Here is a 26,459-nt window from a genome sequence, read left to right as displayed (position 1 = left end):
AAAGGCAATGAAAGAGAAAGTAAAGGTAGGTCTGGAAGAGCATAATGAAAAACGGTAATGATTCAAGAAGGCCTTATCATGTAGAGCAGAAAGGATATCGGATTACAGTCCAAGCTCAACAGTAAACCACAGAAGGGTTTTAAATGAGGGAGCTCCATGACTCGAGATAACCGCTCCCGCACGAACCGTAAACTAAGGATAGGAAGCATCTATCTATAAAAATAAATCACGTTCCCCAAAAGCGGAAGCCTGGAGACTTTCCTCAGGGCTGTCTGTTTCTGGGTGTGCTCCAGAAGCTAAACCAAGACCAGAGCGTCGGAGGAGGGAAGTGCCCCTCTGGCTGCAAGGGGTCGGGTGGTGGCACGCAGGGCTGGGAGTGGGCCCCTCTGAGGGTCGAGCTCTGGTTCCGCCACGCAGTGGATACGGGATTTAACCTTTCTGGGCCTCGAATTCTTCAGGCAGACAACTGACAACACGTCAAAGGGCCGCTGCACGGAGTAAATGAGCGAATGCACGGGAAGCGCTCCCGTAGAGCGCAAGTCTTCAACCTGAGAAGGAGCCCCTCTCAGGGATTTCGGGCGGAGCTGCCCCCTCGGGTCCAGGCTCAGGAGTCGGTTTCCAACCGCCCCCTCCCCCCAGGGAGTTCGGGGGTGGGGGGCGGAGAGGGCACCAGCTTCGCAACTAGCAGCGGTTAACGTTTACCGTGCGTCTGGCTGCTAAGCGCTTTACAGGGACCCTCTCCTCCAGGCCGCAACCCTAGGAGGTGAAAGCCATTATCCCATTGTGGGGAGACAGCCGCCGCACAGCTGGTCGGAGTGGGGACTCGAACCCCGGTCCCTGGCCTACAGCCCGCACTAAGCCAGCGCGACACCGCCGCGCCCCCTCCGCCCCCCCCCGCCCCCCCGCAAGCCCTGGGCTCGCGGCTGGCTCTGCCCGGGGCGCGGTGCCCACAGCGGCGCTCCGGACGACGCCCACTTTCCCGACGCCCGGGCCAAGGCCGCGAAGGGGCGGCGCCGCCAGGGGCTGTCGAGGCTCGGGTTCCCTGAGGAGAAAGCGCGGCCTCCTCCACTGGCCTGAGGAGACGCCGCGGCGTGGCCGTCTTTCTCCTTACGGCCGCGACCCCCGGGGCCCACAGCCCCGTTGCCCACACACCGGGCCCTAGGGATGTCGGCCTCCTCCCGAACCGGAGGCCGCAGTGAGGCTCCCAAGGCTCGGGCCGCCGCTACACTCACCCGGGACGACAGCAAGGACTTGCAGCTGACCCGCTAGCCGCGGACACAGCCTCCTCAGTCAGGCCCCGCACTGAACAACGGCCCCCAGAGCCGCCTCACCACTTCCGACCGTCGCGGAGGAGCGCGCCCATTGGCCGGGGGCGGCCCAAGATGGCAGCCCATTGGGTGGCACCGCTGTCGCTCCCGGGGCCCCGCCTTCTGCGTGCTGATTGGCTCCTCACAGCTCCACCCGGGAGTGAATCCCTGAAAAGTCCCAGCCCCTGCACATCTGGAATGTGCAACAGAGGTCTGAGCTGTGAGCCTGCTTCTCGGGGCCCAGCGGCTGCCCCTGACACAGACTAATAACATTTGCATGAATAATACACAAACAAACGTTACTAATACGCCTAATACATTAAGATAATTAACAGCATTTGTTCTCTTGTCATGAGCCATTAATACTTACTAGTCATTCTTGTTGCTATGATAATGCCCTCGCGCAAGACCTCTGCAAGGCTCTAGCCATATTTGAACACTTTGCTTTTTGCAGTGGAAGACTGAGCACCTGGGTCGCAGGCTTGACTCCCATTTTCTCCGCTGCTACCTGTATGGACTCTCTGAACTCATGAATTAAAAAAATAGAGAATAAACAATTTTTATTTATTTGTGTATTTATTTGAGAGACAGAGAGGCAGAGGGAGAGGCAGACTCCCCACTGAGCAGAAAGCCCGACTTGGGGCCCCATCCCAGCACTCTAGGATCATGACCTGAGCCCAAGGCAGATGTTTAACTGCCTGAGCCACCCAGACGCCCCGAGAATAAACATTTAAATATAACCAAGAATACATTATCTACAATGCAGCAATTTAAAATCATGATTTTTATTGCAGATTTTAATTGCAAAATGTTCATGCTATAGTGCTAAGCAGGAAAAGCAGGTTACAAAGCATTATTTGTAACAGGCTAAAATATATATTTTTTAAGATTTTATTTATTCATTTGAGACAGAGAGAGAAGTGCATGAGCAGGGGGAGAGGCAGAGGGAGAGGGAGAAGCAGGCTCCCCACTGAGTCAGGAGCCTGAGGTGGGACTCGATCCCAGGACCCCGGGACCACGACCTGAGCCGAAGGCCGATGCTCAACCATCTGAGCCACCCAGGCGCTCCCAGGCTAAGATATTTAAATAGCCAGTGTATTCTGTGTGATTCCAAAGATATAAAGTTCAAAAACAGGCAAAATTAATCTCAAGTGAGAGAAGTCAGAATAATGGTTCCATCGGGAGAGTATGGACTGCAGGGGAATCTGGGAAAGATTTCCAAGTCCTTGAAATGTTCTAGATCTCAATCTGCAAAGTGGTAAATACAGATGTATTGGTAAATAGCCACTAAGTTGTACACTTAAGATTTAAACACTTTACACTGTATGTTAAAGATAACATACCACTCAAAATTGTTCTGCACTTTAACTTTTGTTAGTGATACTACATAATCTGTCTTGGAGATCTATCCACTATTAGCACATCTATCTAGAGGAGCTTCATTCTTTTTTGATAGTAACTGCATTGTATGGACAGACCATGATTTATTCAGCTAGTTCTCTACTGATAGACATTTTGGCTACAAAGTGTTATTTTTGAATATAGCATAAACAACACCTGAAATCTACAGCTACTTCAGTGCCAGCCTCATTGATTTGCTCAGCAAATGTATAGAATGTACCCTATGTGACAGGCCCCAAATAAGATTCTACAGCTTCAGTGGCAAACAACAGGATGAGTTTCTGCCTTCCCAGAACTTACCACAGAGACAGGCCTAATGGCAATGAATGTGATACATGCTATAGCACCATAAAGAATGTATCTGCCGGGGCGCCTGGGTGGCTAGGTCGGTTGAGCGTCTGCCTTGGTCTCAGGTCACGATCCCAGGGTCCTGGGATCGAGCCCCGCATCGGGCTCCCTGCTCAGCAGGAAGCCTGCTTCTCCCTCTCCCACGCCCCCTGCTTGTGTTCCCTCTCTCGCTGTGTCTCTGTCAAATAAATAAATAAAATCTTAAAAAAAAAAAAAAAAAGGATATAGATAACAGCCAGATGAAGATGCATGCTGGGCAAGGGCTGGTGGGTCCCGAGCATAGGAGCTTCTGTCCTAGTGGAGCTGGGTGTGTCATCCTCCTGGCACATGGATGCATTTACGAACCCAGAAGCTCTCCAAGCTCCATCATTGAGGGTTTTCATGGAGGTTCCATTACACAGGCATGACGGATTAAATCATTGGCCATTGGTGATTAACTCAACCTTCAGCCCTTCTCCCTTCCCCAGAGGCAGGGGTGGAAGAGTAGAGTGGGGTTGATATTTCCAACTCTCTATTCACAACATTAGTTCTTCTGGCAACCAGCCCTCATCCTGAAAGCTACCCAGGGGCTCACCAAGAGTCACCTCATGAGCCTAAACTCAGGTATGGTTGAAAGTAGCGTATAACAAACAACTAAAGACACTTTTCTTAGGGAATTTCCAAGGACTTTAAAAACTCTTGGGCCAGGGCGCCTGGGTGGCTCAGTTGGTTGAGCGACTGCCTTCAGCTCAGGTCATCATCCTGGAGTCCCTGGATGGAGTCCCGCATCAGGCTCCCTACTCCGTGAGGAGCCTGCTTCTCCCTCTAACCCTCCCCCCTCTCATGTACTCTCTCTCTCATTCTCGCTTTCTCAAATAAATAAATAAATCTTAAAAAAAAAAAAAAAACTCTTCGGCCAGGAACCAGGACAAAGACCAGATATTTATTTCTTATTCTCTCACCATATCACAAGAACTGTGCCCTTAAACCTGTGTAGTCAGGTGCAGACCTGGGGGTGAAACAGAACACATGCTTTAGTAGAGAAGCCCAGTTAAAGACCACTTAACCTACAGCAGGTGTTCACAGTCTTTGAGACACAACAATTAATTAAGGGCAGTCTCTGCTTGCAGTGAATTTAGGCTATTTGTAAATAGGTTTCTTCTGAACTTTGAAACAGATTTTCCCATAGAAACAGTATTACAGCGATGCCTGGGTGGCTCAGTCGGTTGAGCGTCTGTCGGCCTTGGCCTCAGGTTATGATCCCAGGGTCCTGGGATCAAGTCCCGTGTCGGCTCCCTCCTTCCACCTCTGCCTGCCACTCCCCCTGCTCTCTCTCTGTCTCTCTCTCTCTGACAAATAAATAAAATCTTTAAAAAAAAAGTGTTACAGTGGTGATTCTGACTGACCCACAAAATGTTATTCAATTTATAACAACACTTTCCAGCAATCCTGTGAACTAAACAGAATCCTTTCAACAAAAATCCATTTTCACTAAATCAGCCAGAGTTGGGTCTTGTGTTTTGTAATGAATAAACTTGTCAAAAAAAAAAAAAAAAAGCATTATAAGAACCTGAATCCCTGAGAATATATCTCCTTCTCCCTCCCATATACCCTGCAGCCACAGTAACAGAAGGGGAGTGATTTTTCTCCTCCTTAAAACTATTACTCCTTTTGACCAAGCAACTTGACCAAGAAACTTCTAGGAAGCAAACTTATATATAGAAATACTCAGGCTATGTAATTACAGGGATATCCATTACTATTTCCAGGAAGGAAAAATAGTGACAAATGGTCCCTCAAAAGGAGACCAGTTAAATAAATTGTACTTCAATGGAACCATACAAAAAGTAAAAAGAATCAAGGGGTGCCTGGATGTCCAGTCGGTTAAGCAGCCAACTCTTTGATTTTGGCTCAAGTCATGATCTCAGGGACCTGGGATCGAGCCCCACATGGAGCCCTACTTCAGGACCTGTGCTCAGCAGGGAGACTGAGGATTCTCTGTCTCCCTCTCCCTCTACCCCTCCCCTCCCTTCTCTCTCTTTCTTTCTCAAACCTTTTGGGATGCATGGGTGGCTCAGTTGGTTAAGTGTCTGCTTTCAGTTCAGGTCATGATCCCAGGGTCCTGGGATTTAGTCCCATGTCGGCTCCCTGCTTCTCCCTCTGCCTGCCACTCCCTGCTTCTCCCTCTGCCTGCCACTCTCAGATCATGATCTGAGCCAAAATCAAGAGTTGGTCACTAAACCGATTGAGCCACCCAGGCACCCCTGATGTATTTGGTTTTTAACTTTCTTTTCATAAAACAATGTGGTTTGCATATCTTTCCATGCTCAGTTTTTTTTACTTTTTTAAGACTTATTTTTTTTTAGAGATTTATTTATTTATTTGTCAGAGAGAGAGAGAGCACACAAGCAGGGGAAGCAGCAGGCAGAGGGAGAAGCAGGCTCCCCGCTGAGCAGGAAGCCCGATGCTGGGCTCCATCCCAGGACCCCGGGATCATGACTGGAGCCAAAGGCAGATGTTCAACCAGTTGAGCCACCCAGGCATCCCTCAGCATAAGGTTTTTGAGGTTCATCCACACTGTTGATCACATCAACAAGTGATTTCCTTTTATTGCCTAGTAGCATTCCATCATATGGATATACCACAATTTGTATTGATGGACAGTAGAGTTGATTCCAGTTTTTAGCTAATATGGATGAAGCTGTTGTGAACATTCTGTACAAGTCTGTTGGGAGAACATGCTTTCATTTCTCTTGGATAAATACTTAGGAGTGGAACTGCTGGATCACATGGTAAGTTTTAATTTTACAAGAAACTGCCAAAAGGAGTTTTCCGAAGTGATTGTACCATTTAACGTTCCCACCAGCACTATATGAGCATTCCAGTTGTTCCACATACTTGCCAACTTGGTATAAATACATTTTCAATAAACAGAAGAACAGTGGTCCTGTCTCCTGGGAACAACTTTCTTCTCTTGCATAGGAGATCCCGAAGTTCTGAATACAGATTTTACAACATCATCGAGGGTAGGATAAAGTAGGAATAATGACAAGCTCAAGCTTGCCTTAATTCCCTGGGGTGTCTTATTTTTACTGGCCTATATCCAGCAGCAGGAAAAAAAAAAAGTTTACTGACATTTTATTTCTGACCCAAAGAGGTAGGTGGGGTGTGGTGATTACAGTGGCCCCAGAAAGGATTTAGATGAGACCTGAGGAAGACCTGCTTCATGTTTTACTAGGAGACAATCTGGAAAAGAGGATTAGATGCAGTTCCCCTTAAGCGCTGTTTCTCCAGCTACAGTGGAATTTTGATAAAGCCCTGGGGATAGGTGTTGCCTTATCCTTCTCTGCTCTGCCAAACTCTGGTCCCAGCCAGGATGGGGGAGGGGAATCCCTCTCTTTTGGCCAAAGCTGTCACTTACCTAATCTGAGAAGCCAGTAGGGACCTCCTCCCCAACGTTCCCTGCAGCCCCAGTCCCAGGACCCCTCAACTCCCCACAGTCTCCTCTGTCAGCCACAGCCCCTGGCCGGTCAAGGAATTTTCCCTGAGTGCCGCTTTTCCTGGTGTCTCCAGCCGCCAACCTCTTTCCCTCCCATGTTTGCTTCTCAGCAGCTGCCTCGAGTCACAGATTCCTGGCCCGGTGCCCACCCAGCACAGACTCTGACACAGAGAAGGCAATTAATTCATACTTGCGGAATTACATCAAGGTGTTTCTAATGGTTATCTCTGGTGTGGAGTCCTGATGGTTTTCTTTATGGGCTGCTTCATCGTAAACATTAAAAGTTAGTTTGGGCCAAAACAAAATTCGTTTTCATTGAATTGAATTCCATTTCTCTCTAGGACATCCCAGCCTTTGCCCCACCCTCTGCCCTTTGCCAGCTCCCTCCGTCTTTTATGTCACTGGCCCCACCCCTCTGTGCTTGACCTTCCAGTCACTGTTTTGGATGTCGCAAGGGACAACTAGGCTGGGAGTGAGTCCCTGGTTCCCTGGCATCTCAGCAAACCCCCATCCCCAACACCTTCTCCCTCCCTGCCAACCTTCTCAAGTACCTCTGGAGGAAAGGAATATTGTTGTTGTTTTTTTTTTAAGATTTTATTTATTTATTTGAGAGCGCGAGAATGAGAGAGAGAGAGAGAGAGCACACGAGAGGGGGAGGGTCAGAGGGAGAAGCAGACTCCCTGCTGAGCAGGGAGCCTGATGTGGGACTCAATCCTGGGACTCCAGGATCATGACCTGAGCCAAAGGCAGTCGCCTAACCAACTGAGCCACCCAGGCGCCCCTATTGTTTTGTTTTAATGTGTATTGGGTTATAATGACAACACCATAAAGTGCATAAATCTTACGTATATTGTGCAATGAATGTTTTATAACATCTTTATTGGGATACAATTCACATATCATACAATTCACCCATTTAAAGTGTTTTGTGGGGATGCCTCAGTCGGTTAGGCGTCTGCCTTTGGCTCAGGTCATGATCCCAGGGTCCTGGGATGGAGTCCCGCATCAGACTCCTTGTTCAGCGGGGAGGCTGCTTCTCCCTCTGCCTGCCGCTCTCCCTGCTTATGCTCTGACAAATAAATCTGACAAATAAAAATAAAATCTTTATAAAAAAGTGTTTTGCGGGTTTTTAGCTTATTCACAAAATTGTGCAATCATCACAATCTATAGGATATATTTTATTTTATTTGAAGATTTTACTTATTTGAGAGAGAGAGAGAGTGCCAGAGAGCACGAGCAGGGAGGAGAGGGAGATGCAGACTCCCCAGGGGCAGGGAGCCCGGATGCAGGCTCCATCCCAGGACCCTGGGATCATGACCTGAGCCGAAGGTGGATGCTTAAAGGCTTAAGCGAGCCACCCAGGCGTCCCATGATATTCATTTCTTTTTTTTTTAAAGATTTTATTTATTTATTTGACAGAGAGATACATAGCGAGAGAGGGAACACAAGCAGGGGGAGTGGGAGAGGGAGAAGTTGGCTTCCCACTGAGCAGAGAGCCCAATGCTGGACTGGATCCCAGGACCCTGGGATCATGACCTGAGCGGAAGGCAGACGCTTAACAACTGAGCCACCCAGGCACCCCCATGACATTCATTTCTATTAGGTATACAGGCGAGAATGGAATTGCTGGGGTGAGTTGTATGATATGTATTTATTTAACTTCTGCTTATTAAAAGTTCCAGCCCCCTACGTGCACATAAATATTGCCAGTTCTTGTAAGTTGGTGATTCTCAAGTACTTACAGTTTGTCTCATTTTTTTTCCACCTACAAGTTTTGGGGTTCTATCTTCCTATATTTCTCAGTGACCCCAGGGGATGTCATTAGCTGGCCACCTGATGATTACCAAGAGGGGCTTAAACAATTGACAAGCTGGAAAGAGGAAATAGGACCTCTGCTAGGCAGTAAGTGTGGGGTGTAGGTAACTATTAGGGAGGCAATGAACAGTGTCTGCCACAGGAAGGGCACTCATCATACACATTTACCCTGTTGATGGAGATAGAACTTTCAGGGAGGGCTTTACACATACATTTTGCTTGCCACTTTGCACACAGTCACAAGTATATTCATCTATTGCTGGAGACATAACTTGTGAAGCCCCTGCTAGAAACCAGTTTCCTAATCAAGATGCCAGGTTCCAAAATGTTTACGTTATTTTGTCAGTTCTGAAGCAAGGGGCTAGGAAACTCGGCTGACATTGGGGGGGACTCATACATATTCATAAGGAGAACGGAGGTGGGACCTGAGTTCTCAGAGCATGCTGGGAAATTTCCCAGAGGGCCTGGTTGCTAGGCAGAATTCTCAGGAGCTGCTGTTCCCTTTGCCTGATGACTTCCTCATCCCTCAGACTTTCGCACAGTGCCATTCTGGTTTTGAGAGGAGGAGACATCTTAGGATCACTTGAATTGTGGTCTGCTTTTCCAGAAAAGCTCTCAGGTCTTTCCCCCCCATGCTGCTTAGTAAAGTACTTCCCATTTCCTAGAGTGAAAAACATTAGTGCTTAAATAGTATTTTTCAGAGAGTGGTTTGAGGGCTGGCAGGATTAGCATCCTTTGGGGCAGGGAAAATGCTTGTAAAAATGCCCAGACCCACTTTCCACCTACTGGGTACAAATTTCTGTGGTAGGGTCCCAAAATATTCATTTCAGAGGTTTGTGGGTGATTCTTGTGCTCAATGAAGTTAGAGGACCCTCTGGCTTAAATTATCAATTAAAGGAAAACTAACAACACAGACATATTCTTGAAACTATATCCACGGGCGCCTGGGTGGCCCAGGCAGTTAAGCATCTGCCTTTGGCTCAGGCCCTGATCCCAGGGTCCTGGGATTGAGCTCCTCATCAGGCTCCTTGCTCAGCAGGGAGCCTGCTTCTCCATCTCCCACTCCCCCTGCTTGTGTTCCCTCTCTCCTGTCTCTCTGTCAAATAAATAAATAAATAAATCTTAAAAAAAAAAAAAAAAAAGGTAGATTCCTGTGACCCAACCACACCCATGGAATCCTAACTTCTGGATGGTGAGGCCTAGTAATCTGTGATTTTAAATAAATAAATAAATAAATATTAAAAACAAATTGCACTTGAACCTTTGTCATAAATCCAGTGACCATCCAATAGGAATCTATTTCTGGACTCTTTGTTCTACTGTTCTATTTGTCTATCTTAAACCAGTACCACACTATCTTAATACCTGTAGCATTAAGATAGGTTTGAAATCTGGTAATGTAAATCCTCCTCCTGGGCGCCTGGGTGGCTCAGTTGGTTAAGCGACTGCCTTCGGCTCAGGTCACGATCCTGGAGTCCCTGGATCGAGTCCCATCGGGCTCTCTGCTCGGCAGGGAGCCTGCTTCTCCCTCTGACCCTCCCCCATCTCATGTGCTCTCTCTCTCATTCTATCTCAAAAAAAAAAAAAAAAAATCCTCCTCCTTTGCTCCTTTTTTTCAAGATCTTTATCTTGGCTATTTTAGGTCATTTACATTTGCATACAAAGTTTAGAATCAGTCTGCTAATGAATTTCCTGACTGGTTTTATTTATTTATTTATTTTAAAGATTTTACTTATTTATTTGACAGAGAGAGAGAGAGAAAGAGAGAGACAGGGAGAGAGGGAACACAAGCAGGGGGAGAGGGAGAAGCAGGCTTCCCGCCGAGCAGGGAGCCAGATATGGGGCTCGATCCCAGGACCCCGGGACCATGACCTGATCACTCAACCAACTGAGCCACCCAGTAGCCCCTCCTGACTGGTTTTAATCTCTTATCTCTTATGCCTTATCTTACCAGAAAATTGACCACACAGTAGCACCATTTCCCAGAAGCTCCTTCATTTTATTTTATTTTATTATTTATTATTTTTATTTTTTTAAAGATTTTATTTATTTATTTGAGAGAGAGAATGAGAGAGAGAGCACGAGAGGGAGGAGGGTCAGAGGGAGAAGCAGACCCCCCGCTGAGCAGGGAGCCCGATGCGGGACTCGATCCCGGGACTCGATCCCGGGACTCCAGGATCACGACCTGAGCCGAAGGCAGTCGCTTAACCAACTGAGCCACCCAGGCGCCCCAGCTCCTTCATTTTAAATTGAGGACCAACTTCTTGGCATACAAGCTGCCAAATGCAGCTGACAGGGCTCTGAGTTCAGCAGCTCAAAGGCTGTATAGAGAAAGTCTAGACTCAGAACACGAAGTCCAGCTAGCTTGGCAAATTCCTTATTTGTGGCCCCCCAGCTTTGACCTGCCCTTGAAAGGAGCCTGTAAACTGTTCCATGATTAGACAGAACTGCATATGGAAATTTAATGTATGATAAAGATGGCATTGTGTCCTTTGTGAAAAAGATGGATTATTCCATAAATGAGGTTTGGAGCAACTGGAAAAGATAAAATTGGAACCCTACTTAATTATTCACACTGAAATAAATTCCAAATAGATCAAAATACTTAGGAGAACTCAAAGTAATTTTAAAATAATATTGAAGTGAGGAAAGGCTGCAAAATATAAAACATTTCTTCATTGCAAAAAAACCCATATCCCCAAAATGAAAAGGCAAACAATACACTGGAAAAAAAAGTTGAAACACCTGTTTATGGCTAAAGGTTCATTTCTGGGACGCCTGAGTGGCTCAGTCGGTTAAGTGTCTGCCTTCGGCTCAGGTCATGATCCCAGGGTCTAGGGATCGAGTCCTGCATTGGGCTCACTGCTCAGTGGGGAGCCTGTTTCTACCTCTGCCTGCAGCTCCCCCTACTTGTGCAGTCTCTCTCCCTCTCTGACAAATAAATAAATAGAATCTTAAAAAAAAAAATAAAGGCTCATTTCCTTAATATATAAAGGGTGATGTAAATTAATGACAAAAGACTAACAATCTGAAAAGAATGAAAAAGGGACATGACCAGATTGATAAAAGAAAATGCATTACAAATTGGTCTTAAACAGACGAAAATAGGGTAAATATCATTCATAACCTGAGAAACATGAATTAGAATTACACTGAGATATCATTTTTCACTGTGAGATTGTCAAAGATACAAAAGATTGAAAGCACACTGTGTGGCGAGGGAAACTGGCATTTCTACACATTGGTTATGAGAATGCAAACTGATACAACCTTTGTGATGAGCAATTAAAGAATATTTATTCAAATATTAAGTGAAAAGAACAACTTACAGAAGCATATGAATAGTATGATAACATTTATCAAAATTTTAAAGAAAGCGAAACTATCATGTTATTTATAGATACATACATATGCAATAAAAATATTAAGACATTGAAGGAAAAATACCAGCCAATAGCATAATAGTGGTTATCTATGGAGAGGTAGGGAGGGGGAGAGATAAAGAAATGTACAAGTGATATCAAGTCTATGCTTGCAAAATGTTAATATTTGTTAGATCTGTGTGAAATGTATGCACGGGTATTCTCTTTTACAGATCTTGAAACATTTGAGCATTTTTTAAATAAAAAATATAGCTTATAAGGGCACCTGGCTGGCTCAGTCGGTAGAGCATGCCACTCTTGATCTCAGGGTCATGCCACACTTGATCTCCTGGTCATGCCCATCTTGGGCACAGAGCTTACTTAAAAATAATAATAATAATAATAATAGGGGCTCCTGGATAGCTCAGTCATTAAGCGTCTGCCTTAGGCTCAGGTCATGATCCCAGGGTCCTGAGATCGAGCCCCGCATCGGGCTCCCTGCTCCGCGGGAAGTCTGCTTCTCCCTCTCCCGCTCCCCCTGCTTGTGTTCGCTCTCTCGTTGTGCCTCTCTCTGCCAAATAAATAAATAAATAAAATATTTTTAAAAAACATAAAAAATAAAATAATAATAATAATTACAATGAGATCCATCCCTTCTGAATTTGGAAAGTGGCCTGGGTAATTTGGCATTCATGCGCCACCTGGTGGACTGAATTGGAAGTGCTGGGGTGGAGGAGACCTCCGAGAGGAAAATGAGTGAGGCCCAGGATCATACTGGGAATTACTGGCCAAAGCAAGACGATGATCCTGATTCTTCAAACTCTTATTTCCCGGTTTTGTGTTTCTTTGCCTTGAACTCTACCTTTAATTCTGTGCCTACTTTGTACTTTCGGCCTTCTTTAGGCTGTTTGGATGTAAGCCTGTTTGATTTCAGAGCCAGAGCTGCTGTTTATTCTGTCAAAGTGCAGGAAATCAACTGTGAGAACAGTGAAATATATCACTTTTATTCTGTGAAGGATTAGGGCTAGGTATTGAAACCTATCCATCAAGGGGGACCTGGCTGGCTTAGTCAGGAGAGCATGTGATGCTTGATCCTGGGGTCGTGAGTTCCAGTCCCATGTTGGGTGTAGGGATTACTAAAATAAATAAAGAAAGAAATAAACTTAAAAAAATATATCCATCAAGATGGAAAAGAAAAACCAGAAAAGTCATTGGGTGGAGACACTCACAATCAGTACATTCAAGTAATACAGCCCCCTACCTCATGTTGCCCAGCTAACTCTTCAGGCACAGCGTACCCATGTGCTTCACTGCCCTTGAGTGAGAGAGTTTCTCATCAGAGCAAATCTGACACCAAACAGGACAAGAATGAAGGGCGTACCCCCTTGTTCTAAGCCAAGAAAACAGAAACTACCATTGAATGAGTACCTGCTGTATGTGAAGCATTTCTCCATAATGTCAGCTCTAAAAATTCTTGAGTTCCAAATTGTATAGCAAGAAGGATGGGCTTTTGGCTCCCTTGAGGTCATCTCCTTTGTCACTTGGAATGATTCAGGTCTGCCAAAGGGTGTGGAGGCTGCCTCCCAGGAGCAGGTAAGGACAGGCCCAGAGCCAGGTCACTGCTTCAGCCTTAGGCACTGAGGACGAGGGGCAGGGATGGGAAAAGAGAAAGGCCAATTCATCTTACTTGGATGCCAAAAAGGCTTTTGGGGTGGAGGGAAAGTATTCCACAACAACAGTGACTCAAGGATCTAGAGGCCTCTGTTAAGGAGGTCCACAACGTCTGGGCTTTGCCAAGTTCAGGGAACAGTGCTGAGCCTGTCAGCGTTCTTCTGGGGCCAGGCCAACAAAGGTAACCTGAGAATGTATCTCACTAACCACAGTCCTGGCTAGGAGCCTCATATGCGCCCCTACTTGAAGGTGCTGTGTTTTTCCATTCTGGGAAATTCTTAAAACGCAGGTGACTCACCAGCTATTTCATTTGCTCCAAAGATGAGCCCCAGCCCTCCTCCCTCCTCTCTCCTTTCCAAGTCCAACCTTGGCTTGGTCATACCTGGCCAAATCGTCTCAGAGTAATCCTGGGGTCAGTTTACCTAGGCTCTTGCCCTTCATTCTTGTTGGTTAGCATGATTTGGGCAGCATGGAGTTCTCCTTGGGATAGGGCTGCCAGATTTAGCAAATAAAAATACAAGACATTCTGGTTAAACATGAATTTCAGACAAATAGTGAATACCATTTGCTGTAAGTACTCCCAAATACTGCACTGTATTTTATCTGACATTGTATTCTGGGAGTATTTAAATTTCTCTCATTATCCCAGATCAGGGTTGACAAACTTTTTCTGTAAAGGACCAGACAGTGTTTTAGCCTCGTGGGCCACACTGCTGGGTCTCTGTTGCAACTACTCAACTCTGCTTTTGTAGCACCAAAGCAGCTATAGACGATGCATAAATAAATAGGTGTAGCTGTGTTATATAAAATGTTATTTATGGACATTGACCTTTGAATTTATGTAATTTTCACATGTCATGAAAGATTCTTCTTCTTTTGATTTTTTCCCCCAGCCATTAAAACATATAAAAACCATTCTTAGCTTACAGGTTTTAAAAAAACTGGTAGAAAGCTAGATTTGACCGACAGGTCATAGTTTGCCTACCTCTGATCTAAAGTCAAAGAATCCAGGTACACCTGAGTGGCTCAGTCGGTTAAGCATCTAACTTCTTTTTTTTTTAAATATTTTATTTATTTATTTGTCAGAGAGAGAGAGAGGCAGGCAGAGGGCGATGCAGGCTCCCTGCTGAGCAAGGAGCCTGAAGCGGGACTTGATTCCAGGACCCTGGGATCATGACCTGAGCCGAAGGCAGATGCTTAACCGACTGAGTCACCCAGGCATCCCAAGCATCCAAGTCTTGATTTCAGCTCAGGTCATGATCTTGGGGTCATGAGATTGAGCCCTGTGTTGGGCTCCGCACTTGGCATAGAGTCTGTCTGAGATTCTCTCTCTCCCTCTGCCATTCCCCCCTGCACTCACACTCTCTCTCAAACAAATCAATCTTAAAAAAAAAAAAAAACCAGCCAAAGAATCCAACTTTTGTCTGAATCCAAATCACCAGAGAATCGATTTGTAACAATATAGATTGCTAGGCCCCATTCCTAGAGTTTCTCTTCAGTAGGTCTGGGGCAGTGCCTAAAAATTTGCATTTCTAACACCTTCCCAGGTGATGCTGATGTTGCTAACTAAGGACCACACTTTGAGAACCACTGACCTAGAAGAATACCATTTCCCCGTAATGCCAACCTCTTTTTCTGGGATATTTTATTTTATTTATTTTTTAAAAAGATTTTATTTATTTATTTATTTATTTAGAGAGTGAGAGAGCAAGTTGGGGGAGGAGCAGGGGGAGAGGAGGAGAGAGAATTTTAAGCAGACTCCGCGCTGAATGCCGAGCCCGACATGGGGAGGGATCCCATGATCCTGAGATCACAACCTGAGCTGAAACCAAGAGTCAGATGCCCAACTGACTGAGCCCCCAGGTGCCCCAAAGATTTTTTTTTTTTAAGATTTTATTTATTTATTTGAGAGAGAGAGAGAGCATGAGAAGGGGGGATGGTCAGAGGGAGAAGCAGGCTCTCTGATGAGCAGGGAGCGGGACATGGGACTCGATTCCAGGACTCCAGGATCATGACCTGAACCAAAGGCAGTCGCTTAACCGACTGAGCCACCCAGGCACCCTGCCCCAAAGATTTTTACTTTTAAGTAATCTCTACACCCAACATGGGGCTTGAATTTATAACCGGGAGATCAAGAGTTGTATGCTGCACTGACTGAAAGAGCCAGGCACCCCTATCTGGGGTATTTTAAAGCCTCCTTAGCCTTAGGAATAATTTTCCATGAGGATCACAGATTATATCTTTGTTGGAGACCCTCCCATTCTCTGTAAGAATTTCTCCTTGCACTTGCTACTGGAATTTTCTCCTTTAGCTAGCCTTGGGATGGAGTTGGGCTGAGAGTTTCTAATACACTTGGTTTAAAAAAAAATAGCTCTCCCCAAGTATTAAAAATTATGCATTTAAAAATCTTTTATTTTATTTTGTGGGGCACCTGGCTGGCTCAGTCAGTAGAGCATGTGACACTTGTTCTCAGGGTCATGAGTTCGAGCCCCACCTTAGGGGGACTTAAAAAAAGAGATTACTTAAAAGAAGAAAAAAAAATCTTTTTTTTTTTGTGAGTAATTTTAGATTTACAGAAAAGTTGAAAAGAGGGTAAAGTTTACATATACTCCTCAGCCAGTTTTTTTTTTTTTAAGTTTTTATTAACTTATTTTAGAGAGAGACAGCGTGCACCATTCACGCGAGGGGGGTAGGGGGAGCAGAGGGGGAGTGAGAGGGAAAGAATCTCAAGCTAACTTGTGCTGAGGGCAGAGCCTGACCTGGGGCTCGATCTCATGACCCTGCAATCATGACCTGAGCCTGAACCAAGAGTGGGATGTTTAATGGACTGAGCCACCCAGCTGCCCATCACGGAGTTTTCTTCAATGTTAACATCTTACGTGTACATCTATCAAAACAAAGAGGCCAACATTAGTACAACACTATTAACTAAACTCTAGACCTTATTTGAATTTCAACTGTTTTTCCACAATGCCCTTTTTCTGTCCCAGGATCCCAACCAAGATACCACATTACTTTAGTTGGCATGTCTCCTTAGGTTCCTCTGGTCTATGACAGTTTCTCTGTTTCCTTATTTTTCATGACCTTGACAGTTTTGAAGAGTACTGGTCAGACATTATGTAGAATGTCACTCAAATTAGATTGTTTAACGTTTTCCTCCTGATTACTCTGGGATTATGGGTTTTCTGGAAAAATACTACAGAAGCAAAGCTCCTTTCTCATCATCTCATGTTGGGGTACATGTTATGAACATGAATCATTACTGGTACCGTTAACTTTGATCACTTAGTTAAGGTGGTTCTTACTAGGTTTTTCAACTGTGAAGTTATTAGTTTTTCTTTTCCATACTTAACTCTTTGGAAACTGGTCAATAATTCCAGGGTGTGGATTTGGGCGTGAGACCACCACAAATTTTACCACAGACTTACTGTGTGATCTTGGGCAAGTTACCTGGTATCTCTCTGTTTCAAAATTTTCATTTTAAGATGAAGATCGAAATGGTGCCCATTCCACCGGTCTGTAAGAGTGAAATGAGAAGATGTATGTAAAAGAGCTTAGCACAGTCTCTGGCATGTAAGTGCTCACTGATGCACACTATGATTATTATTACTATCATCACTAGTTTTTTTCTAGGCATTTTAAAAAAAGTTTTAATAGCAATTGTTAACTCGCTGTTATGGTAGATTCTAAAGACTTTTGATGGGTGCCTGGCTGGCTCAGTCGGTAGAGCATGCGACTTTTTTTTTTTAAGATTTTATTTATTTATTTGACAGAGAGAGACATAGTGAGAGCAGGAACACAAGCAGGGGGAGCGGGAGAGGGAGAAGCAGGTTTCCCGTGGAGCAGGGAGCCCGATGTGGGACTCGATCCCAGGACCCTGGGATCATGACCTGAGCCGAAGGCAGACGCTTAACGACTGAGCCACCCAGGCGCCCCGAATGCGACTTTTTTTTTAAATTAACATATAATGTATTATTTGTTTCAGGGGTCTTTTTTTTTTTTTTTTTTAAGATTTTATTTATCCATTTGACACGGAGAGAGAGAGAGAGCCAGAGAGAGAGAGCATGCGGGAGCACAAGCAGGGGGTGCGGCAGAGGGAGAGGGAGAAGCAGACTCCCCACAGAGCAGAGAGCCCAATGCGGGACTTGATCCCAGGACCTTGGGATCGTGACCTGAGGTGAAGGAAGCCGCTTAACCAACTGAGCCACCCATGTGCCCCATTTTTTCTTTTCTTTTTTTTTTTGAGCATGTGACTCTTGATCTCAGAGTTATTAAGTTCAAGCCCCATACCGGATATAGAGATTACTTAAAAATAAAATCTTAATAAAAAAGTAAATAGGGGGCGCCTGGGTGGCTCAGTTGGTTAAGCGACTGCCTTCGGCTCAGGTCATGATCCTGGAGTCCGGGGATCGAGTCCCGCATCGGGCTCCCTGCTCGGCAGGGAGTCTGCCTCTCTCTCTGACCCTCCCCCCTTCTCATGCTCTCTATCTCATTCTCTCTCTCAAATAAATAAATAAAATCTTTAAAAAAAAAAAAAGTAAATAGGGGTGCCTGGCTGGCTCAGTCGGTTAAGCGTCTGCCTTCGGCTCAGGTCGTGATCCTGGGGTCCTGGGATCGAGTCCCACATCGGGCTCCCTGCTCAGCGGGAAGCCTGCTTTTCCCTCTGCCTGCCGCGCTCTCCCCCTCTCTCTGACAAATAAATAAATAAAATCTTTAAAAACAAAAGTAAATAAAAACTTTTGATCTAGATGCTGTAACTAGTATTTTTCTTTCCTTTTTTTTTTTTTTTTTTTAAAGATTTTATTTATTTGTCAGAGAGAAAGAGCGCACAAGCAGGGAGAGTGGCAGGCAGAGGGAGTAGCAGGCTCCCCGCTGAGCAAGGAGCCTGATGTGGGACAAATTAGTATTTTTCAGAGTGGTCCTCAGATTGAATTAGCATATCTGGGAGTAGGATCCAGGAAACTCATGTTTATCAAGTTTCCCAAGGGATTCTGATGTGCACTAAAGTTGGAGAATCATTTCCTTGGACACTAAAAAGCCCAGAAATGGAGAGGGAAGGAACATCAGTAGAATGGATCAACCCCAGCTGGTCAAGGATGACACTGGGGACACTGTAGTACAGGGCATGACTCTGGTTCTCTACTCAGAAAGACCTGAATTTGAATCATAGTGACTAGCGTGGCCTTACCTTAGGTTATGACTCTACTGAGCCTGGCACACCTAAGTGGCTCCCTCCCTCTTCAAGTCTTTGACAATTATCACTTTTTCAGCTAGGCTTTCCCTGACCCCGTTATGCATATAAAATTGCCTCCCTCCTGCACTCTCCAGTCCCTGTTTTACTTTTCTCAGAATCATTTATCACCACCTAATATACTATCTATTTTCTTTGTCTCTCCCACTACAAGTAAAGCTCCATGAAAACTTTGTCTATTTATTGATGGAGCCTCCGTGCCTAAACAAAGCATGGCACATAATAGGCATTCAATAACTATGTGTTGTATGAATTGATTTACTTTTTCCCTCCAGTTTTACTGAGGTATAATTGACAAACTGACTGCATTACTATTTTTTTTTTCCTAAGATTTTATTTATTTGACAGAGAGAGAGACTGCGAGAGAGGGAACACAAGCAGGGGGAGGGGGAGCGGGAGAAGCAGGCTTCCCGCGGAGCAGAGAGCCCAATGCGGGGCTCGATCCCAGGACCCTGGGATCACGACCTGAGACGAAGGCAGACGCTTAACGACTGAGCCACGCAGGCGCCCCTGACTGCATTACTATTAATCTAGGATGCTTCTTAGCTGGTTGAGCCCCAGGCGAGGGATGAAGGGATCTTGAACTTTTCAGGCTTATTTTTACCGTTGATCAGCATCCTTCCCCCCCTCCCGCCCCCTTTTTAAGGAAGCTCTGTGCCCTAGGTGGGGCTTGAACTCATCAACCCCAAGATCAAGACTCTCATGCTCTACCCATTGAGCCAGTCAGGCACCCCAGATCGGACAGACCCCTTTCCCCACTGTCCCTTGGGTCAGTCTCCCAGAGGAGTTCCCGGTTCCTCAACAATCGGTCACAGACAAGTCTAACTGGTCCTCCCTCGGACACAGGATAAATACGATAAGCAGGAGCAGCCGAGCCCCAACTTTGACCGAGAGTTTCTCCCCTCCTTTCCTCACTACCCAGTAGGTGACTCGGAAGGGATTTCAATACCAACAGCCGTCTCTTCCACCCAGGTTGATTCCATCTGGCCAAAGGAGGACAGTTTCCTATTGAAGAAGCCACTGCGGTACGGGTAGGGGTCCGCGGGCCGGAGGGCTTCCCTTTCAGCGCAGGAGCGTTCAGTCGCAGCCCCGCGACTATCGCGATAGAAGAGCGGGATCGGCGCTGGCCCTTTAACAGCCCCTTCCCGAGGGCCTGCCCCGCGCGTGCGCACTGCGGTTCTGCGCTTGTCATCATGGCGACGCGGGGCCATGTGCAGGACCCTAACGACAGGCGCCTCCGGCCCATTTACGGTGAGTGCCTGGGGCCAGCCTCTTGTCGGCCGGACGCGTCGGGAGCTGCTGAGGCCGAGGCGAAGGTCCAGGAGGGGCGCTGAGGGGGCGGGCGCGGAGCTGGCAGGCGCGGGGGGCGGACCGCGCGGGCCTCTAGGCCGCAGCCCCGGGCCTCGCGTAGGCGCTGGCCGGGCCTTCCTGAGCCCAGCGGTGGCAGCGGCGCGGTCCAGGCAGCGTCTGGTCAGCAGAGCTGGCCCGACGTGCAGGCCGTGTGAGACACACTCTCGCTGAGACGTGCGCTACCCGCAGGCTGCGTTGTTAATGCCGCACCAGGGAAGACCCAGGATTTCAGGTGGATCCCAAGCCAGGTGAAAGCTGGCTCCAGCATGAGGGTGCGACACTCTGCTTGAGGGAAAATTCCTCGCTAAAAACTTTTTACTTAGGAGAACGGGGCCTAGGGGGTCGTCTGACAAGCTGTGCTCGGTGCACATGGAGAAACAGGTCCAAAGAGGGGAAGGGGCTTATGCAAGGTCACCCAGATCGAGTCAGGAGCAGGCCCTATTCGAGGCTCCCAATCCAGAGTTCTTTGGTGGAGAAACAGCTGCTCTGGGCGCACGTGGGTGGCGGGGGGGGGGTCGTGGGCCCAAAATAGCGGTGAAGAGACAGTGTTAGCTCTTGTCAGAGGGGCATGCAGGGCTGCTGCAGGGCTTTTCCTCTCTGCAGCTTCTCTGGTTTTCTCTGCAGCTTCCCTTGTGCTTGCTAAGTGGATCCCCCTCCTTAACGCTTACCTCAACTCTGAGGCTTTCAGACCTTGATGTCATCCTGCTACCCGGCTGTGAAAAATCAACAGATTTGAGTCAGGGAGAAACACCTTTTTAGTAACCAGGATGATGTTCTGTAATTGGGCAGTGGTCCTTTTTGCAATTCCTCTCTCTCCTCAGAGATAGTTGGTCTGTCTCAGTGAACGGTGAGGAAGGCTTCAAGGTCAGTGGGTTTTGCCAAACTAGACCTCGAGCTTATAGTGTAAATGTTACTAAATGGAGGTTTCTCCACATGGCTGAGATCATTCAACTTTTTTGGAGGAGGGGGCAACTTTATTTCTGGCACAGTTGGTCCTGCTTTTAAAATTTGTATGATGCTGGGGCGCCTGGGTGGCTCAGTGGTTAAGCGTCTGCCTTTGGCTCAGGTCATGATCTCAGGGTCCTGGGATCGAGCCCCACGTCGGGCTCCCTGCTCGGTGGGAAGCCTGCTTTTCTCCCTCTCCCACTCCCCCTACTTGTGTTCCCTCTCTCGCTGTGTCTCTCTGTCAAATAAATAAAATATTTAAAAAAAATTGGAAAAAAATAAAATAAAATTTGTATGATGCTTTACTCACATCTCATTTGATTCTAGCAACAACCTGTGAGATGGGAAATAATAGCTAATGTATATAGACCGATTATTATGTTATTCTCTGTGATTGGCCCTTCATATGGCTTATCTTATTTAATATTCACACATTCTCATGAAGTAGATAGTTTTTTCCAGTCCTGCAAATCCTCCCCCCCCCTTTTCTCCCCACAGATGAGAAAAATGGGGCTTTGTTGATACTGTCTAATTTGCCTAAGGTCATTCAGCTAACATTTGATGGAGCTAAGATCCTAACCCCAGTGTCCCAAGCTCACCCTCTTAACCACTGCTAGAAAATTCCTCACTTGAAGCTGAAGACACTGACTTGCCAAAGGTCACACAGGTGGTGAGTGGCAGAGATAGGACTCTATTTCCACTTCCCCATGGTGTATGTTACCATACCCTCCAGTATATATTTTCAGAGGGCAGGGATGAAATAAGGATGATTGAGGGTAGGAACTGAATCCAGCCAGGGTTCACAGTTTCTAGCTTATGACTCTCTGCGGCAGCAGCTACCGGCAGACATTTTTTTTTTTTAAGTTTTATTTATTTAAGTAATCTCTTCACTCATCATGGGGCTGGAACTCGCGACCCTGAGATCGACCCCAAGATCGAGTCGTGTGCTCCTCCTACTGAGCAACCAGGTGCCCCCCTCCTTTAAACTAAAAAGATTCAGTACTTTTCTTTTTTTAATTTAAATTCTAGTTAGCTAACATGCAGTGCAATACTGGTTTCAGGAGTAGAACTGTGATTCATCACTTACATACAACAAACACCCAGTGCTCATCATAACAGGTCCCCTCCTTAATACCCATCACCCATCTAGCCCATCCCTTACCCACCAGATTCAGTACCTTTTTTTTAAAGATTTATTTATCTATTTGAGAGAGAGCACTCATGTGCTTGGAGGAAGGGAGATGGTGGCGGGGGGAGAAGCAGAGGGAGAGGGAGAAAAAAGAAACCCAAGCAGACTCTGCATATGGAGCCTGACTCAGGCTCGATTCCAGGACCTAGAGATCATGACCTGAGCTGAAATCAAGAGTCTGATGTTTAGCTGACTGCACCATCTAGGTGCCCCCAGGACTCAGTATTTTTGAGAATAATTGGATTTCTAAAATTGTTCTTGAGGACCAAAGAAAATGCCTTTGGTGTCCCATAAGTCATTTAGAAATAACAGTGTTTTGAACTACTCAGTGAGAAAAATCTTGTCCATTTCACGTTGCTAAACATTAGGATATGTTAACTAGAAGTGACAGGTTGTATTGTCAAAACTGAAGCCAGAATTATGTAGCTTTTGTTATAGTTCATGGGGCAAGTATTAGAAGAAGCTTCCTTTAAGAATTTCAAGCAATTAGGGGCGCCTGGGTGGCTCAGTTGGTTAAGCAACTGCCTTCAGCTCTGGTCATGATCCTGGAGTCCCAGGATCTAGTCCCGAATCTGGCTCCCTGCTCAGCGGGGAGTCTGCTTCTCCTTCTGACCCTCCCCCCCTCATGTGCTCTCTCTTTCTCTCTCTCATTCTCTTTCTCTCAAATAAATAAATCTTTAAAAAAAAATTCAAGGCAATTAATATCAACTGGCAGGAACAGGAAAAGAGAGGGTACCAACTGTCCTTGACTTCAGCACTTTTGACCTCCAAACTTTGGGACTCCCCAGGCTTTTGTGTTTAAATATATTAGTACCCCTAAACCAGTATTGTTCCTTGAATTCAGACATTCATTAGCTGGTAAATGAAAAGCTTATGCTTGGTAGGTAGTGCTTGCCCACCAGCCAGAAGTTCAACAACTGTCAGCATTAATTGAGTGCTTGTTTGTATGCTAACTGTCCTATTAGGTAGTAAGATTATTGTGATCATAGTAGTAAACTAAAGGCCAGAGATTAAATTGCTCAGAGTTACAGCTAGTAAGTTGTAGATCTGGGATTTGAACACAGGCATTGTCACTGAGAGCCCAGCTCTTCACTGAGTTCAGAATTAGCAGCATGACTATCTTTGTACAGCATTATTTGTACTGCCAAGGTTTTAGCATTTTACAACTGTTGGAAACTGCCTGTAACCTCAGCTCTTGCTGAATATTGTTTAGGGTAGAAGTGGACAGTACTGTATGGGTGATTAACTGTGAAATTGTGGTGAGTTGAGATGTGGTGGGTTGAAATGATATTTTCATTGTCCAGGTTTAGAATAACTTTTCAGAAAGCTCATTAGTTAAAACATCTTCAGAGTGCTTCTCATTATTCATAAATTGGTAAGTTTAGATATTATATTTTTAGTGTTTGAAAACCACGCCTGACCTTATTAGAACACCTACTTTATTCATTTTCCTTTTGCTAAAATTATTGTCTTGTGCTATGTGGTTCTTTACAGATTTTGTACTCTGACATGACTTGGTGAGCCCCAATGCTTTTTTCTACCATTATTATTAATTTAAAAATGTTTTTAGTGGCTAGGGGGACAAGCAGGGTGGAAGTGATGGTCAGGTATGGCACGTCATCAATTTGTGTAGAATACAGGAATTGCTAGGTCAGCAATTGTAGAGACGTTTCAAAGAAAAAATATATTCTCATAGTTTTTAGAATGCACATACATATTTTTTTTTTAAAGATTTTATTTATTTATCTGACAGAGAGAAAGACAGCGAGAGAGGGAACACAAGCAGGGGGAGTGGGAGAGGGAGAAGCAGGTCTCCCACTGAGCAGGGAGCCCGACGTGGGGCTCGATCCCAGGACCCTGGGATCATGACCTGAGCCGAAGGCAGACGCTTAATGACTGAGCCACTCAGGTGCCCCTAGAATGCACATACATATTTTTATTTACTTTCCTGGCACACGATCTTTTGTTCTAATCTGTCTTACTGGCTTCCAGTCTTGCTATAGTCTGGGTGAGGTGTAACATACTTCCTAGCTGTGTTTCCTGAATGATAGTGACTTTTTAGTGAGTTAAGACGTTTCCCTTTGGTGCCTGGACAACTCCAGGTAATGATTCTGCTATAGTTAATTAGTAAATGCTCCCAAGTCCTCAATCCAATGTGGTATTTATTCTGAGCCTTCTGTTGGGCATTGTTAGCCCTGCAAGTCATGTCCTGTTTTCCCTGAGGAGTGGCAGGGCATCTTGGTGAGTGAAGATTATCTTGTCCTTTAGAAAAGTCACTTGGTACACCTGTTTTTTTTTTTTTAATTATTATGACCATTTAAAAAGGTCTGACTTAGACCGATACATTCTAAAGCATTTTAGACTTAAAAGAATGATTTTAATGCACAGAAAATTCCTAAAAGAATACATAGAGTAGAGCATGGTGAGAGCATAGGTCAGGTTTAAGAGACTAATGCTTTTCATGTTATGCCCGTATGAACTGTTCAGATTTTTTTTTTTTTTTAATTATTATTCTTTAACCATGGCTTGCACTGTTTGTTATTTAAAAAATTAGTTGGGGCACCTTGGTGGCTCAGTTGGTTGAACGTTTGACTCTTGGTCTTAACTCAGGTCTTGATCTTGGGGTCATGAGTTTGAGCCCTGCATTGGGTGCCATGCTGAGCGTGGAGCAGAGTCTCCTTAAAAAAAAAATTAGTTGAGGGGTGCCTGGCTGGCTCAGTTGGAAGAGCATGCGACTCTTGATCTCAGGGTTGTGAGTTCGAGCCCCCCATTGGGTGTAGAGATTACTTAAATAAATAAAACTTGGAAAAAAAAAAGAAAGCTTTAAAAAATTAGTGGAAAATATTTTTTTAAAAACTTAATGGTATGAAGGGGCACCTGGGTGGCTCAGTTGTTAAGCGTCTGCCTTTGGCTCAGGTCATGATCTCAGGGTCCTGGGATCGAGCCCCACATTGGGCTCCCTGCTCGGCGGGAAGCCTGCTTCTCCCTCTCCCACTCCCCCTGCTTGTGTTCCCTCTCTCGCTGTGCCTCTCTCTGTCAAATAAATAAATAAAATCTTAAAAAAAACCAAACAACTTAATAGTATGAAGCCATCACTAATCATTGGTTCTTTGAACTTACTGTTGTGTTGTGGTCACTTTGTATGTATGCATCTCTCATTTTCCTGATAGACTACTCAATTTCTAGAAGACTGTTTTTTTCCCCCATATGGTTTGTTCATTTCTGTATTCCTTTCTTCATTCACCTTATTTATTGAGGGCCCAGTATGCGCTAGGCACAATGTAGATTCAGGGAATGAGTGAGTACCAAACAGCAAAGCAGAGACATGGTTTCTGCTTTCAAGGAGATTGTTTCAACAGATTTCTTAAAAATAATGGTACACATAGTCATTACAGTTGTGTTAAGAGCACACACATACACACACACACACAGTAAGCGGGCGGCAGAGGGAGAGGGAGAAGAGCAGGAAGCCTGACGCAGTGCTCTGTCCCAGGAGCCCGGGATCATGACCTGAGCCAAAGGCAGATGCTTAACTGACTGGGCCACCCAGGTGCCCTGTGTTAAGAGCTTTGAAGGAAAAGTGTAGGTTCCCATGAGTGCATACAATGTGGGCATCTGAGCATCGGGGACAAGACAAGAAAAAGTTCCCTATGGAAGTGACATCTTACTTTGAACATGAAAGAAGAGCAGAGGTTAGTCAGGCAATGATGGAGGGAGCGTGTAAAAAGGAGCTTGCTCCACCTGAGGACCTAAGAAAAGGCTTATGTGTTGGCAGTGCAGAGGTTGGTTGAGATGAGGCTACTGTGGTAGACAGACTCAGCTTTGTAAGCCATTTTAAGAATTTTGAAATTTGTTAAAGATAGTGGGAAGCAGTGAAGAGATTTAACCAGGAGAGTGAGGTGATCAGGCTTGCAGTTTAAAAAGATAGCTCTGAATATTCTGAGGGAAATAGTTTAAAAGGGGGCAAATGTAGGCTGTGAGGTAACTGGTTAGGAGGCATCATTCCAACCCCTCCCAGTCATCTTGCGAGTAGTAGGTATTTAACAAAATTTGTTGACTGAAGGAATGTTTCACCTACAATTTGTATTCTTGGTAGAAGCAAGGCTCCTATTCCAGAGCATTTAGAATTTTAAGCAAAGGGGCGCCTAGGTGGCTCAGTCGTTAAGCGTCTGCCTTCGGCTCAGGTCATGATCCCAGGGTCCTGGGATCCAGCCCCACATCGGGCTCCCCGCTCGGCGGGAAGCCTGCTTCTCCCTCTCCCACTCCCCCTGCTTGTGTTCCTGCTCTCGCTGTCTCTCTGTCAAATAAATAAATAAAATCTTTAAAAAAAAAAAAAAAAGAT

General features: G+C 45.5%; 2 protein-coding genes across 8 annotated transcripts in view; one reads left to right on the top strand and one right to left on the bottom strand.

Moving 5' to 3' along the window:
• Nucleotides 1-19,750, bottom strand: part of TRAFD1 (TRAF-type zinc finger domain containing 1) — a 48,558-nt gene extending 28,808 nt beyond the window's left edge. The window contains exons 1-2 of one of the 3 annotated variants that reach the window (XM_035017032.1): nucleotides 19,583-19,750; nucleotides 16,833-16,899 (exon numbers count right to left, since the gene is read on the bottom strand). In XM_035017032.1, the coding sequence (XP_034872923.1) occupies nucleotides 16,833-16,899; nucleotides 19,583-19,616 (101 nt within the window). In that variant the 5' untranslated portion in view covers nucleotides 19,617-19,750. Of the gene's footprint in view, nucleotides 1-1,232; nucleotides 1,336-16,832; nucleotides 16,900-19,582 lie in introns of those variants that run through there. The other 2 variants (XM_035017031.1, XM_035017033.1) reach the window with 2 other exon arrangements.
• A 3-nt stretch (nucleotides 19,751-19,753) lies between these two features.
• NAA25 (N-alpha-acetyltransferase 25, NatB auxiliary subunit) overlaps nucleotides 19,754-26,459 on the top strand; it is a 73,619-nt gene continuing 66,913 nt past the window's right edge. For 4 of the 5 annotated variants that reach the window (XR_004681419.1, XM_035017028.1, XM_035017029.1 and 1 more), the window contains exon 1: nucleotides 19,754-19,884. Coding sequence is in view for 4 of the 5 variants with exons in the window: in XM_035017028.1 (XP_034872919.1) it covers nucleotides 19,827-19,884 (58 nt within the window). In the remaining variant the exon portion in view is untranslated. The remainder of the gene's footprint in view (nucleotides 19,885-26,459) is intronic. The other variant, XM_035017027.1, reaches the window with a different exon arrangement.

Source organism: Mirounga leonina, unplaced genomic scaffold, assembly GCF_011800145.1.
Source record: "Mirounga leonina isolate KUSES-001 unplaced genomic scaffold, KU_Mleo_1.0 Mir_171, whole genome shotgun sequence".
NCBI lineage: Eukaryota > Metazoa > Chordata > Mammalia > Carnivora > Phocidae > Mirounga > Mirounga leonina.
This window is presented reverse-complemented; position numbering and strand designations above follow the sequence as displayed.